General features: G+C 36.2%; 1 protein-coding gene across 1 annotated transcript; it reads right to left on the reverse strand.

The window, feature by feature from the left end:
• Positions 1 to 1557: 1557 nt before the first annotated feature.
• Positions 1558 to 15563, reverse strand: LOC117339599 (solute carrier family 23 member 2-like). Its single transcript, XM_033901290.1, has 11 exons — positions 15341 to 15563; positions 10751 to 10908; positions 10304 to 10395; positions 9868 to 9968; positions 9059 to 9240; positions 7164 to 7284; positions 5417 to 5573; positions 4653 to 4906; positions 4183 to 4447; positions 2253 to 2348; positions 1558 to 2162 (listed from the first exon to the last, which is right to left on the reverse strand). Exons 1-11 carry the CDS (start codon positions 15530 to 15532, stop codon positions 1993 to 1995), a joined length of 1788 nt encoding a protein of 595 aa, XP_033757181.1. The 5' UTR covers positions 15533 to 15563; the 3' UTR covers positions 1558 to 1992.
• Positions 15564 to 16405: the final 842 nt, after the last annotated feature.

Genomic DNA, 16405 nt, shown 5'->3' on the forward strand with positions numbered 1-16405 from the left:
CCAAACACAATTTATAGAAATACATGTATATACTTTAGATAACAAATGCCAAAAGTTTACAGAATGAATTCTCATCAAGGATGCCCGTTTTCACGTAAATATATATTGTCGATTAATGGAGCATGAAATTGAAATGAAAATTAAATTACTTACCACGTGAATGTGTGTGTAACGTACAAATTTCATATTTCAGTTCACTCCAGTATAACGACATGCGTAATGGTATCACTGAATGACATGTGCACGCATATTGAATACCAGCAGAACAAAACCGTACTTTTGAGACCATGCTTGTTTCATTTTATTCAATATAAAGAGGAAATCAATTTTCTATAATAAGATATAAAGACGGTCAGAAAAAAATGGGATCAATACACTGTATCATTTTGGGTACAACAATATATAAATTTGAGAACGACACATTGTATCAATACGGGTACAACAATATATAAATTTGAGAACGATACACTGTATCAATTCGGGTACATCAATATATAAATTTAGGTACAGTACACTATATCAATTTGGGCACACACTATTTAGATTTGGGTGCAGAACATGGTATCAGTTTGGGCACTGTATTAGTCCTGTAAGAGTTCGAAGGTTCATACCGTGATTTTTAACATTAACTATCGGATTTTTATATTTCTGTTATCTAACGAACCACGAAACCTTAGCGATAGTTACCAAATTCCGATACTACTACTAGACGTAAGAAATGTCGGCGTTAACCTTCGAATTCTGTTACTATGGGAATAGGTACGGTATCAAATTGAGTATGGTATCAATATCAATTCGATACAGTATCGATTTGAGTACTGTAATAATTTCGTTTATTTGGATACGGTATCAGTTTGAGTACTATATGATATTTGGCACAGTATCAGTTTGAGTACTATATCAATTTTGGCACTGTATCAATTTGAGCACGGTTACAACTTGAGTACTATATCAATTTGAATACGGTATAAATTTAAGAACGGTATTAATTTGAGTAATGTACCAATTTGAGTACGGTATTAATTTGAGTACGGTATCAATTTGAGTAGGTATCAATTTGAGTATGGTATTTACATATAATAATGTATATCGGTGATTTGGATACGGTACAAATTTGAGTACGGTATCAATTTGGGTAAGATACCAATTTGAGCATGATGTACATTTGATTACGATATAAATTTGGGTATGTTGACGTTATCCAAGAAGACGTATAAGTAACGTATGTTATGATAATTGTAAAAATGACAGCTTGGAAACTGGCTAAACCTTGGTAATGAACTCTTTGCCTAGTCACCATGAAATCGTTCCTTTGACCATTTAAGAACTTCAAAAGTTTCTTTGTCATTTTTGAAAACGCTCTCATGATAATCTTCCCATCAACATGGTGTTGCTGGACCTTATTTAAATTGTTTCTGTACCTTTTCACAAATGTTTTCTTTCCAAACTAAGACAAACGGCGATACAAGTTTTCATTTGGAGATTATTTTATTGAAACTGATGCCACGAAACACGCAAAGCTAAAAAAGCAAACCAAGAATGGATTCTTGAGAACGATTAAATTTCTGATTGGAAATGTTTTATTGAGTTTGTTAACATATTCTAAAAGACTGTTTACATAACTATGGGAACAAAGTGTGACCGTTTCTTGGCCGGCGCTTTTCACTTAAGGATGACTTCGTCGAACAGATTACTCTGAACACGTAACCAAGACCTTTTCTTGATGATTTAAAGGATATTCCACACAAACTGGAACAATTCTATCATACAGGAAGACATATTTATTGGCGTTTGTTAAAATGAAAAGTGAATCACAAATACACACAGACTTGCTTACGTTAATTCACATTTAAACTTCAAACATTGATCTGCTCATGATTGTTGATGTGTGAAATGTTAATTAATTGGAGAGATCATCGCGAATATCCTTTTTTTTTTTTTTTTGGTCAGGAAAATAGCATAATGCTGAAATAAAATGTTCGATACGATGGTTTATAACTGTTTCCCGTATCCAGACATAAATGGTATATATTTCGCCCACTTATAACGGCCGAGTCTCTCCTGTATGTACGGGACATCGTACAAGTGGGCTTTCTGTTGTGTTGTACTCTTCCCTATCGTCTCGTCTATCCAGGCTTTCAATCCTCGTTCCTCTAATGTACCTGTAATACAGAAATAGACATGTCAATGAGTCCCTACTCCAAGTAAATCCGGAATAAAGAGTCAGGGTTCGGACTGATTATTAGACTTACCGGGTACTGTGTTGTCAAGGGTACACGCTATGAAGCCTCCCATGAACATTGTGTTACTTATAAAGGCGTTGAGGAGCCTGTCCAGATCGAAAATTCCTGAAACAGTACATAAGGATGGTAAGGAGATGTTCAGTAGTTATACGTAATGGAACATTTTACATGGTTCCGTAATTGGTGTCAGAGTTAACTACAGTGGGTTTTCGTGTACACCTAATTTGGTATTACATGCATTTTAATTCTTAATCGAATCATTTATACTTAAGGATTGATTGTCAATTTTGTTGCTTGCATGGACTGATGAAGGGAAGTGAACCTCGTGCAAATGAAGTGAACTGCGAAGCAGTTCATGTACCATTTGCACGAGGTTCACTTCCCTTCATCAGTCCATGCAAGCAACAAAATTGACAATCAATCCTTATATTTACGTTAACCAAATTTAAAACTTCGCCACCAGATTGCAAAATTCGGTCGCAACAGTGTGACGTAAGTGCGTCACTTTGTAACATTGTTATACTTATCGTACATGTGTGCACAGTAGTGGAACAGCAGACAGTCAACTATTCTCGTCGCCAAGGCAACACAAAATATAGTGCCATACACGTTTTGATTATTACGATGTTGATACACATAGATACGATATTTTCAAGGTAAAATTTTCATTTATAACAAATATTTATGATATTGTATAATAAAACCTTAGCAATACCCATATAAATACGAATTTAAAGTGCATTGTTGACAGTATAGTATGTGTGTGATTTGGTCACTCGAGACACAGGGACTCGGTTAAAAAAATGACGTGATGCAGTCTAATAACTGGGATATTCATAGCTCGAGAAAAAGTGTAACAATGTGGATTTTAGTCGCAGGTTAGCTGGTGATGTACATGGTGTTCTTGAAATATTGGATTTCATTGTCGCACTGGCGTTTTGGGATGTAAATTCTGATAATAGTAAGTAAAGAAACATTGATTTGAAAATTGGCGGTATTCGACGGCCGGAAACTTGTGTCCTCCATATGTTTAGATTGAGTCAAATTACGACAATAATGTGTCCCTGTTCTCGATATAGCATGCTTCTGCTACCAGTCTGTTTTGTGTTGTTAAATAGTGTTAAAATTGAGGTTTATTTTCTGTGACCACTAAAATGGTATCAAGGCATGGCATTCGAGATACAGCTAACGTTAGACCTACTGCGCTACGTAGGTCATGAGCTTGGTGCTATCGGGGGTGTCAGTGTTCTGTCAGATCCTGTTTTCTAAACTGTCTGCATTATACTGTCATTTTTATTAGCACATAAAGCGGCTATTCCACTTGTGTTTATATACGTTTATAACAATGTTAAACAATTCACAAAATGAAAGTGCATTCAAGACTGTGGCGGTACAGAACTCGATCGCCATTGTAAATTCAGTGAATGTATTCACACGCCGGCAACAAAGTGATTCGTCTCTCAGAACAGAAGCACGCGACCCAAAATCTTCAACGGGAAATGAAGTGAAATGAGTTTACTATGTTCATTGAGGCGGAGCGAAGTGAAAATGTAAATATTACGCTATATTCTGCTCATCAGCATACGAATACAATTAGGTACGATAAAGATTAACTGAAATGATACTACATGTTTCTACTATTGTGCAAAATGTAATGATACCTGTATTAATGGGAGCCTGAAGTTGGTTCCGAGTTCCGAGTTCCGTTTAAGTAATTAGTATAATATATGACTGATTTATCAGAGTAAAACCTGATGTGTAATGTTACCTGTGTTAATTAGTATATATCTGATTTATCAGAGTAAAGGCTGGTGTGTAATGTTACCTGTATTAATTAGTATATGACTGACTTATCAGAGTAAAACCTGGTGTGTAATGTTACCTGTATTAATTAGTATATGACTGATTTATCAGAGTAAAACCTGGTGTGTAATGTTACCTGTATTAATTGAGTGAGACTTGGACCAATGAGGCATCATGATTCCGAAGAACATGGAAATGCCCAGGATGGCCATGTTGCGTGCGTTGAGATGCACTGGTATTAGGTTAGCGAAGTTGAAGCCGATGAACATGCCAAAGCTAACCATAGAGACACCACCCAAAACAGAGTAGGGCATCGTGATGAAAAAGGCGCCAATTTTCCCAACCACTCCAAAAATGATGTAGGCGAGTCCACAGGCAACGAATACACGCAGACTGGCCACCTGAAACCCAAATACGGGTTAAATCTGACGTGTTAGGATGTGTTTACCTTGCTGTCATTTGCATACCTCATTTTGAAAAGAATTCCATAGTGTACAAGTAAGCGTTTAACTCAAAATCCGTACATTGTTTAGATAACCATCGATGTACTAGCATAGAAGGTTTTAAAATATCAGCCATGCTTATTTACACCGATAATAAGATTACCCTTGTAAAACCAATAGCTCCGATATTTGGGCCGTATGTTGTAGTTGCATGACCAGCACCTAGGGCTCCCGCCACTGTACTCATGATCCCCTCCGTAAATATCCCCCTATTGACTGCGTGCGTCGGTGGGGGCGGTGCATCGCATATTCTCGCGACTGCGTAGTAGTCTCCTACCGAATCGATAACTGATATAAGGGTGGCGATGAAAAATGTGACGAAGACATCTACGTCAAATTTAGGTGGTCCAAATTGTCCTGAAACAGATTTTATGTCATGATTTGACTGTAAGGTGAAAGTCTGAACTGTAAATTAAGGTAATGAATGAACCGAAATGTTACAAGCTTAAGCCTAAGGTCAAAGGTGAAATTGAAAACAAGAGGTTAGCAGCGAATCAATAAGCCAATCAGAAAAGGTTTCCATATCTCTCGGGGAGGATTCATGGAAGTTAATGGTCATACACGTGATTACTATGAGATTCTGAATGTCAAGTTGATGATGTGGATAATTTGAAACTATAGGTAAACTGAGAACAACTGGATAATAAATAGGAGAGCAAAGGTCAGACAAACATGAAATAATAGCTTTGATGATAATGATAAGATCAAGATAAGAGCATATCGACTGAGCCCTGACCAATCAGTTCCGAATGGAAGTGTGTACCGAAGGTGACGGAATCAGATTCCTCAGTTCTATAAAACACACGTCTGAGATCCTATCATACTTGTCATTATATACTGATATATAAGGTAATAAGGTAACTTTACCTGGATAGGGAAAGTAAAACCAGCTGGCCTCTTCAATGACCTTGACCCTGGAATCTGTTCTGGCAAAGTACTGAGCACTTTTGGGGTCATCTGAGAGAGAACCCGTAGAGGTCAGTATGATACTGACCACCCAGCCCACGATGATGGCAATAAGTAACTGCACACATGAAAAATGACAGACGTAAGGTATATTTTGTAATTACATAGGCACATCACCATTTACAACACATTTCACCAATAATACAGAGTGGCGAACTCGTTACAGATCTATAAACATAAAAAGTTACGTTAAAACATTCATCATAATACAGCATAAACATTGGCGATCTAGAACATCTTAAACTGGTTGGCGTTGTTACCCATTATAATGTAAAGAAATAGCCCAACATTCTTTACTAAATATGCGCAATAAAATAACATAATTTTGTTCAGACTCGATCCACATGATCAACAGTAATGTTAGATGAACACGTCTGATTTATTAACGTGTACTGAGCTTACTCTTTGCCTATTTCAGGTTTTACACGTGATAATTCTCCTGGGTACTTGTGTTGTATTCATTGAGAGGACAAGAAATGAGAGACAGAACGTAACCATGCCTTTTTGTCCAAACCTTTTATACCCTCCGAACATGAAAAATCCCGAAAGGACGACAAATAAAACACATACAGATGTATCAGTAATCAAAACCACTACGAAAATGCACTTTTCTTCTATTTCAGTTCTTTTAGTCAATATAAACTCTCGTTTCGTTCATTTTACATAACACGATGGCGATAAGTAACATTCTATTCATGATTGGAAACTGAAGTTTTTTCTACTATTTCAACTCTGTCTCCAGCAGTTTTTGAGAGTTATTCCCCTTTACGAATAGTGATCTATATATATATATATACATATATGATAGCTTAACTGTCTATGTTTTCGTAACATACAATTTGTACATTGTGTGAAATGATAGAATATATAGCCTAATGGTGATATCATGAGAGAATCAAAACTGTAGGTCTTCATAATTGCAACTAAAAGCCGGGAAACTATTCACTGATTACGGGGAATCTCCAATGCGATGCTTTACTCTCTATTTGTAAATGAGCTACGGAAGATATGTCATGAATGGATGAGAAAACTGGTCAGTTTTGAGGAATGACGGGCTAGCACCGAAAGTAACGCACCAGAAGCCCAACGTCTATAAGACGTACTGGTTACTGCCGCGAAGGAAAGGATTGAGTAAAATCACAACATAATGTACGTCTTACAAAGTCAGTCTGAGTTCAACTTTGTTACACAAAAATAGGATATGTTCAACTTGAAAAGCCACCATGGACTGGCATTGGATAAACAAACTACATGTAATGCTTTTATGTGTATGATCCGGGGTGTATCATGGCGTGCGCAGGGTTGGTTCGCGTTCTATTTTATATGTTTATTACATACAATGTACTGAGCACAGTTGAAGATAAATTCATTAGGGATTAAGAAGTTTAACTTGATAAAGTTTTATATCTATCAACAAAAACATACAGAGGATTAAATAAATGCAATGCAGAAGCGCCAACATGTGAAGTATTCATGAAGTCTAACTATCCACCTATGACCTTTTATTTGATCATGTTTCATGAATTACATGATGTACATCGTTTAAGTTGATTATTCGCGAGGTTCCTCCGAATTTTACATGTGATATTTGCTACTGTCTAATGAACTGCGTATAGACTATTTATATATACTCCGACAATCTACTTACTGAGAACACTGTATGGAGGGGGTAGTAGATGACATGAAAACCTCGCTCCTTGCTCCAGAACGGTATTGGTGTCTGGCGCCCTTCCAAGTAAAGAGACAACACCATTGCCACAGCAAACGTTCTGTTACAATAAGAAACATTTTCAACTTGATGTGATGCTGAAAATAAGTTATTTTTATTAATTTTCTGAAGGGGTCGTCATTTCAATTGTATTGCAGGGATTCACTTCTTTAAATATGTGGTGCGGGTTACATTGTGCTGTTTGTAATGATTGTTGTAATGATACTGCTGTGTTTACTATAGTATTTTACTATTGTGTGTATTATTGGTGACACCCATTTCACAATTCATCCAGCGTGTGCAGTGCTCGTGCTGTCACCCAGGTGAGTCTGAAATCTGGTTTAACCCGAGCCCCGTTCGATTTGCACTCTTCTAAGAAGAGAAGCCTTCTAAGAAGATCGTATTCCGTTATATGTAAATCGAGTAAACCGGGAGAATGAAACAAAAAATAAGCAAGTTTTTAAGTTTTCTCAAACACGATGACACAAACATGTGCATGTATGTGTTATAAATCCTTCTCTAGTGAAACTCATCACTCGCACACTTAAAACATGGTCGCCGCCATCTTGGAAGATAAATCTTCCAGCTTTGAGACGGAAGAGTAGAAGATCTTCCAGAAGCAGAAGAGCTTCAAATCGAGTGACCGGAAGATATCTTCTAGAATCAGAAGAGTGCAAATCGAACGGGGCTTAGAGTATGGATACTGTAGGTGTGGCAAGTTTCCAACTAAGGTGAGGAACACGTGCTCGTCATGCATGACTAGAAATGTTACAATGTATTGTACCCAGGGTATGGCGGGGTAGTACCAGACAAAACTTCGACAATGAAGGTTGTATTCTAAGGCTCATCTATATGCATTAGCTTGGTGCTTGGAGGGCTGTGTGCCTGAACGCCGAAGAACATTACCATTATGTATCAAAACCGTTTCGTGAAGCGTTTTCTGTTGATGTCATTGCGGCTTTGTGCCCTGTGTTCCCATGGACTGTGTCCATGAGATTGTGTAACAAAATATTGTGAAGGAGATTATGTCCGGATGTTCCTACCTGTGAGTTGATGTGAATATTACCAAGTATTTATTTATTGGTCGATGCGTGAGTGTATTAAAATGTTAATTGAATGAGGGATTTTATTTTAGGTATAGTCTTACACAACATACCTAGTGTGTACATATTTTCTATCACAGCTAACCTAGACTAGGGGATTCAATATATTCTAAAAAGGTGTTTATATAGGTTATGCCTTGTAGGTAATATCTTTATATGCAAGTTTAAAAATGTATGAACAGTCTTCTCCCGTCAAAAATAAATGATAAATATACACATAACCACAAATTACTAAGAAGACACAATGATGATGAAAAACATCAATTTACCTCTAAGATAAAACTTATTGTGACTGTACCCGCATGTCTATATGCAAATATCTTCATATGTAGTAGAGTGATATATTGTATATTTAAATGAAAACTGATAAATTGCCGGCACCATGCATTTTACAATACCTAACCGAGGTTCAATTGATAACATAGGGACACACAGCTAGAATTATGATAACTAGTTGACACAGTAGACGGCAGACCGCTTGACACATCCTGAAACAACGCACCATTTGGGGTCTATGTATTGTTACATGTAGGAGTGGGTGTAAGATCGTTGCAAGGTTTGAATAGTTACAGGTTTACCGCCTATATTAGGCCTCTCGCCGGGAACTATCGGTACTTTCGTCATCTTTTCTTACATGTATTGGCGGAAAGTTCCGACGGTTCCCGAACGTCTATAGCAACGACAGTCTACATACACATGCATAAAGGTTATCATTCTGAAATACATTCTTACAGGAAAGCCACGCCCCAGTGTGCGTTACAGAACTTGACGGCGATTTTGTAGATACTGATTCCGATCAGGAAGAGGACGGGGACGACTGTGATTGGTCCGATGAAGCGGAGGAGTCGACCAACCAGACCGGTCGCCCCTAACATTGTCTGTAGTACTCCTGCTACCATCAAACTGCCTTCCATCTAAAATGAACACAATTGCTTGTTATATTCTGAATTATATTTAATTTCATGATAATATTCAAATCCCACATACATAATATATCACTAACACATATTTGATTAAGTTATCCGTTTTAAGGACACCGTGCTGAAGAATTAAACGATTCAAATATCCAACAAATATACTTGTATCACATCATTCTCGGCCGCAATAGGCTGTCGAGCTAACGCTATTTACTGACAATGTGAAACGAAGGGAAGTAACTCTGAAAGATCAGGTATAACATTTCAATCACGACAAACCTTAATGATACATTTCACGCTATCACCTATTTAAAACGAATATTCTATGTAAGATTTTAATGGTAAAACTGATTTCAGGTTTCCCTTTAAAAGTTAATCACAAACGATTAAAAAGTCACTGTATTTAAGAAAGACTGATTTACTACTGTAAGTAATTATAACGAGGATCAATAGAAGGTGGCAGTTCAAAGTCTATGAACAAATTTGATGGGCATAGGAAGATCTTTGCGAACCGCCTGCGATTAGAGGTGATCCCGTGATGGATTTAGGTATAATAGGTGATAAAATAATATGAAGGAGATACACACGATTTTTTTTCAAAACATGAGTTTAAATGTAACTCACCATTTGCAGTCTAAATTTGATTTCTTCTCTCGAATCAATGGACGGTGACATACTTATAGATGTCTGGTTGAAGTCGTCAACAATTGTGGCGTTAACGATATCTGTAACACAGTATGAAAAAATGTCTTTGATTATTTAACCTTTGACATCTAACGTTATATTATCACTAGTGATGACATAACCAATGATGATGTTTCCAAGAATTTGATAGTTACTTATATTTCTCCAGTAAGTCGTATTCAGTAACGACCATTCTAAAACCAGAAGTGTAGTCTGCCACAGAAACCATGTATTCTTGATTCGTATCCGACATAGAATATATCCGTAGCTAATATTGAAAAAAATATTTTATGTTATGGCCCTAACAATCTTATAAAAAAAACCTCTTAAGAAACGAGGCGTGACCGCTATAAGGTTCAAACAATATTCTACCGACCATTCGAGTTTGGACATTGCCAATTATCCAGAGTCTTCAGAGCAACCAAAGGAGTGACGAATGCCATTGCTGGACCCTGGTATACAGGGAGCCTGAAGAGGAAAGTATTAGGTATACTAAAATATGTGGAGAACAACCTACTACCCCTCAAATGAAAGTGCTACCAACACTCTCCCTTTTTCTACATTAACAACTTGATACACTTAACAACACTTTATTGTAAGAGAAGGGCACACGCCGTTTCCCCTCCTCCCTCTTTCTACACTGAATAACTTGATATTCTCAACAACACTTTATTGTAAGAGAAGGGCACACTCCTTTTACTTTCCTCCCTCTCTCTACACTACCCAACTTGATTCAATCACTTACTCTGCTAGAAATTAGGAGTCACCCTTCGTTGTGTGAATTATGTCCTCAAATGAAATAGAACGATTTCTCGAAATATACCTTACGCCAACCGTTACCATGAGTAACGTGCTGATCCCGGAGGTAAATAATGTAGTGCTAAGGAGTTCTGCCTTCAGGAGTTCGTCCCCAAAACCACAGACGGCATCCGCTACCAGCAGGGTGGTCGTCAAGTTCAGGGACAGGGACAGTAACGCTTGCTGGAATTAAAAAACAAAATCTGGCATTGACACAAAGTGAGCGTCAGTGGGAAAATCAATTACCTTACTTGAATACATGTGATCAACCATTGGAGTGGATAAGTGTAGTTTGTACTATCACAGTGTCCGTGAGTGTTATTACATCTCCTCTCACATAAAATCCGCTACGATGACCACGAGCGGACATCATAATACATACAAAAACAACTACAATATTTCGAAATAAAACGCCTATGTAAGCGAAACGTTATTGTGTTTGAACGAAATAGTAATGTTTTACAGCGATACTTTATAGTGTTATAACAAAATGGGGTTGTGTTATAACGAAATATTATTTTGATAGCGAAATTATATTATATTATAATGAAATATTATTGTGTTGTTACGAAATATTATTGTTTTATAACGAAATTCTTATTTATTGTAACTGAAATGTAAATGTAAACAGTACTGTTTGATAACGAAATATAATAGTCGAAAAATTGTTGTTTTAAAACGAGATGGTATTGTGGTATCACGAAATATTATAGTGTTATAACAAAATAGTACAAAATAGTATACAAAATAATACTGTGTTATAATGGAAATATAGTGTTGTAACGAAATGGTAGTATGTTATGACGAAATAGAATTGCTTGATAACAAAATAGACTCAATGTGTTATCTGTTAAGTCTAGATGCCCATTTGGATAGTTCTATTTTTGTAACATTTGTTTGCGTGATAAGATTGCCCAAATCGCCCACAAATTGTGGGTCGGTAATATAAAATTGCCATTTGCAATACTTTTGTGGCTCATTTTGCCGGTTAATTGAAGATTGTATTTGAAGCCAATATGGCCTATTATGGTCATTTCGTGTAATCTTGTATTTGTGGCCCAATTAGCTAGTAAGTTGTCAGAATCCTGTATATTGCCCATTTGGCCAGCGGAATCTTTTCATTGGGCCCAGTTAGCCAGTCATATTGTTGTATGTTTCGCTTATTTGGACTTTAAATCTGAATTTGTGCCTATTTGTCTTATACCTTTTAATATATGGGAGAATATTTATCAAACTCCCAAATTTGTCTACATGGTGGTTCTAAACGTTAAAATGAGGCTTGGATATTTAGTGTTTTGAAAATCTTCAAACTAGTTTTAGTCAATATAGTATCGTTTACTGTTGGTAGTGGCTAAACTCAAGTTGAGTTTTGCCATTTGGCGAAGTTTCACTTACCAAACAGTAACGCTATTAATTTTCATCTATATCTATATGTATATCATAATATTATCACCTTAAATAGGTTAGCTACTCTTCCCTTTTCATCTAGTTAGGTGTTGAAGCCAGAACCATACTTTGCCAAAACAAAAGAAACATAATAAGAGGAAAGTTCTTATGAAAATTTGCCAAAACTAAAGGAATTATTAATGGAATGTTATTGTGAATATTTTCTTTTTTGTCTTCTATTTGATAATTGTTTGATAACGAAATAGAATTGTATTTACCGAAACAATCGAAATATTATGGTGTGGTAACGAGATATGGTGTTCTTACTAAACAACACGAACGCATCATCAACAAGATAAGAACTAAACGCACCTATACCCATTCATTGTTGAAAAGATACACACGTTAAGTACTTTTCAATACAGATTGAGCGTTCGCTACCGTAGAGCTAAAATTAAATAAAAACTACGTCGCGTGACTGTTAGGACTAAGTGATGATGCTTAGAGCTTAATGCTTCGAAACTCAAAACAGAAATTCAAAATTCTGGATGGAAACGTGCACTTTAACATATATTAAACACTAGATATATTAGTTATCTTCTTGTATACATATCATTGTTATTACATGTATATATGTATTTCTGATGCACAACCGTTATATACTATTAAATCCGGTCACAACAACGTTAGTGTTGCATTAATCTCAGCTATGTGTTCCTGTTAGATATTGTTTATGTGTTTGCTGGGTTTATCGTCTCTTGAACATCCAGTGTCATTTTGAGGCGGAGTCGCGGTGTAGTAGTTGGTGAATATACCACTGAATAACACACGGGAGGCCCGTCGTATGCCATCCAGAGCAATAAGGTTAAATTGTCTTGCCCCATGATACAGCCATAGCAGCACAGACAGATCCGTTTCTCAGCTTCCCGAGAAATTAAAACCGATATGGGGTAAGGAGCGTCGAACCAAGCTCCTCGGATCTTCACCCGAGATTACGTGGCCGACACTCTAACCGATTGAGCTAACGCCGCCCCTGTGTTAGATGTAGCGGGCCGACAGGCGTGGCTGGCACTTAAAAGTACACTATGTTCCACATGTATTTATATTTTAAAAACACATTGTATTAGTAATCTAAATTCAACAATTCATAATATTTGTAAATTGTCTATTAAACTTTCTGTATACTTGTTTCAACGTCATAAATGGATTATTTATTATTCTACCATGTTTGCTATGCAACGCCAGTTTTGATTGGTTTAAAACCATGTATTATTTTCCAATAACCTACGCTCGTGCCAATAAAACACGGTCGGCAGTCACGGCTGTAACAATTGTATATATCTAATATTCACCTGTTTTATAAAAGGTTACTATAGCCGAGTGGGCTAATGGGTTAGTCTGTCAATAATTTTTTATCACGACGCGAGTTAGAATCCTATGGAGGCCCCCTATTTTTCTTTTTTTTTTCTCCTTTTTTTTTTAATTTTCAAAATCAATGCCATATGATAGATGCTCTTGATCGTACTACTGAATTGCCTGTATATTTCATCAACAAATAATGCAATACTCAAGAAATAAATTACAAGGTTTTCTCGGGTTTTTTTTGCTGTTTTTCTATTAGAAAGAGGTCGATCTCAGAACTAAACAGTACATGGTAGAATAGAAATAATCAACTTTGACTCGTGTATTGTTGCAGGATATACAACTCGGACTCGGATATTTTGCAATTTTAATTAATAACTCTTATTTCTTAAGTAATCAATTATGGATTATCAAATCTATTACTTGATAATTAACTGCGTTTATGAACCTATGATTACATTTTTGGTAGAATTTGTATGGGACCATGCGGATAAGATGTAATGACACGTGGTCACCTTTCCCGTTATATAAGACTCGCGGAAAAGATTACGGATGTCTAAGTACGAATATTGTCACGTTTTGTTTACAGACAATTCAGAGAGGAGTGGGTTATATATTATGAAATCAAGTGTCAAGCAGTAACGGATTTGATAAGTATTTCTTAATGCCTAGTCACGGAAGTCCGGGTGTATGTACAGGCATGAACAGGAATGTCTATAAATCAGATTCATGTGGAAGCGCACATGTACAGAGAGTAGAACACGAGATTGAGATACAAAATATACAGGCTACAAGGTATTAAATGCTACAGTACAACAAAACTATTTCTGCCTGTCTTTGAATATAATTTATATACATATGTACTGATTAGTGAATTTCAGCTCTTTCGTCTTTTCAGGACTCGACAGTGGTGCTATCATATGCTAACATTCACGCTACCTTATGGAAGCGAAATCGAAACTATTAGATCTTCTATATGACATAATCAATGTTTCATATCAGTAAAAGTGATATAAATATTCATTTCTAATAAATTTGAATGGTCAAAACATGTCAAATATACATGAAGCAGGAATGAACGCTGCAATCCTCAAAGGATTTTGGAGAGTCCAAAGCAAGCATACTCTAAAGGGTCAGCCGGAAACCACTAAAACATATTTGTCACGTTTTATATAATTATTGTTACATACATATAAATCATATAGTTATATATGTTAGGGAACATTAATAGGTGAGGAAAATGTAATAAGCACGATGTGTTCAGTAAGAACTAATGTGTTTAATCTTACATGTGTATCGTTGTATCATAGTATTAGCCACACTGTGAAATGAATTTGTATTACTGAAGCCTCTCTTAATACGGCTTCAGATAAATGAGCATCTAATGAATCACCACCAGTCCGAGTTTACAATGACCCGCAGGCACACCTGTTCATTGTCTCCGGTAAGATACAAATGTGTAACAACGAACCCAGTACAGCACCCTACTGTGTTTTAATAACATTTTGTCGGTTTATATCAATTACATAGGAAGAATGGTAGTGTTAAGTTTGCTGGGTTTCAAACCTGCTCACCATCTTCATTAACGTCATTTATGTCTTGTTTCTGAAATCTGAAAGAGCTATGTTTACTCTTTAAGAAAGGAAGAATATTTCTTGTAAAGTACAGAGGAAGTGTCCTGAATAGGTATCTGATATGACTGACGATGTAAATACGTTGTAGATATTCGGCCAGTATTAAGTACCTGTTTATTATAGTAAATAATGAATAAAGTTGTATCACGGCTAAAAAATGTTTGTCAACAATACAACAGATTGCAAGTGAAGATGAATCGACGTGGTCATATCTGTAATGTCGGATGTCTTACCTGGAGTCCGAAGAAGAAAGTGAGGTGTATTGGAGGGTTATCGAGAACATCATACACAAATTTACGTTTTTTCACCTCGAAAGTAATAGATGGCTCACGAACATCCCCCTCACTTGTGTCCCCAATCACTTCGGAGTTTCTGTCGCTATCAACTCCGATTCTATCCAACTCCATATCCATCTCCGTATCCATCACCGAGTATTATCACACTACCGACGCTCTGCCTGGGAACTTGAATATATGCACAGGTAAATTACTCGTATCTTCATAGCACTGTTAGTTTGGCGGTTATATAATATATACAGTACCTATATATAATTGACCGTACACTGTTAGCTTATAACGTAGTAAATAATACCTTCATATAGTATTATTCATTTTGTCCCTTATCGCATGTATTGGAAACCCATTTTTGTAATCATTTATTGGACTAATATGTTGAGATATTTGATTTGTTTTATTTATAATTAAGTTTATTGTCAGTACAAAAATGTATTTATATAAGTATAGAGCGACAACTGGAAACTATACTGTTGTTTATTTAGAGAACAGTTACATAAATAGCCAATGTTCCTATTCAAATGTATATTATTTCATATTATGAATACACATGCGTGTAAATATTCATAAATGTGTTAACAATATAGGTCTATTCAATGACATGCGTCGTTAAAGAATTGCACGATGAACTAATCACATGATACATGTTATAATTAACAGGTGTAAAAAGGAGGGAATTCCCCAGGTGGTGGTTCCCCTGTCCACTGTAAATATCAGGATAATCCATTACTGTCTTTCAAGTACAGGTGTGCTCTTATATGCTATTAAACCTATCAAATAACATCATTTTTCTGGTAGGGAAATCTTCAACCTTTAATTTGATATGAATTTCACAACATTTGAACTTCAAATGGGCGATTGTGGGGATTGAGTCATTGGTAATAGCATATAGTGAAATAATTAGTTGTCCGAGACCTCTTATTCACATACATTGTATATATGTAGTACGTTTTATTACCACTATCGTTATGTTTTAGCAATGTTTACTGCCAAAGGTATTTATCT

The sequence above is a fragment of the Pecten maximus genome, chromosome 12 (genome assembly GCF_902652985.1).
Source record: "Pecten maximus chromosome 12, xPecMax1.1, whole genome shotgun sequence".
NCBI classification, from domain to species: Eukaryota; Metazoa; Mollusca; class Bivalvia; order Pectinida; family Pectinidae; genus Pecten; species Pecten maximus.

Coding starts and splice junctions, on each gene's coding strand:
- LOC117339599 (XM_033901290.1), bottom strand. CDS start 15,532: ATGGATACGGAGATGGATATGGAGTTGGATAGAATCGGAGTTGATAGC. Junction 10,909..15,340: donor CTTTCTTCTTCGGACTCCAG/GTAAGACATCCG, acceptor TTTTAATTCCAG/CAAGCGTTACTGTCCCTGTC. Junction 7,285..9,058: donor CACTGGGGCGTGGCTTTCCT/GTAAGAATGTAT, acceptor TTATTGTAACAG/AACGTTTGCTGTGGCAATGG.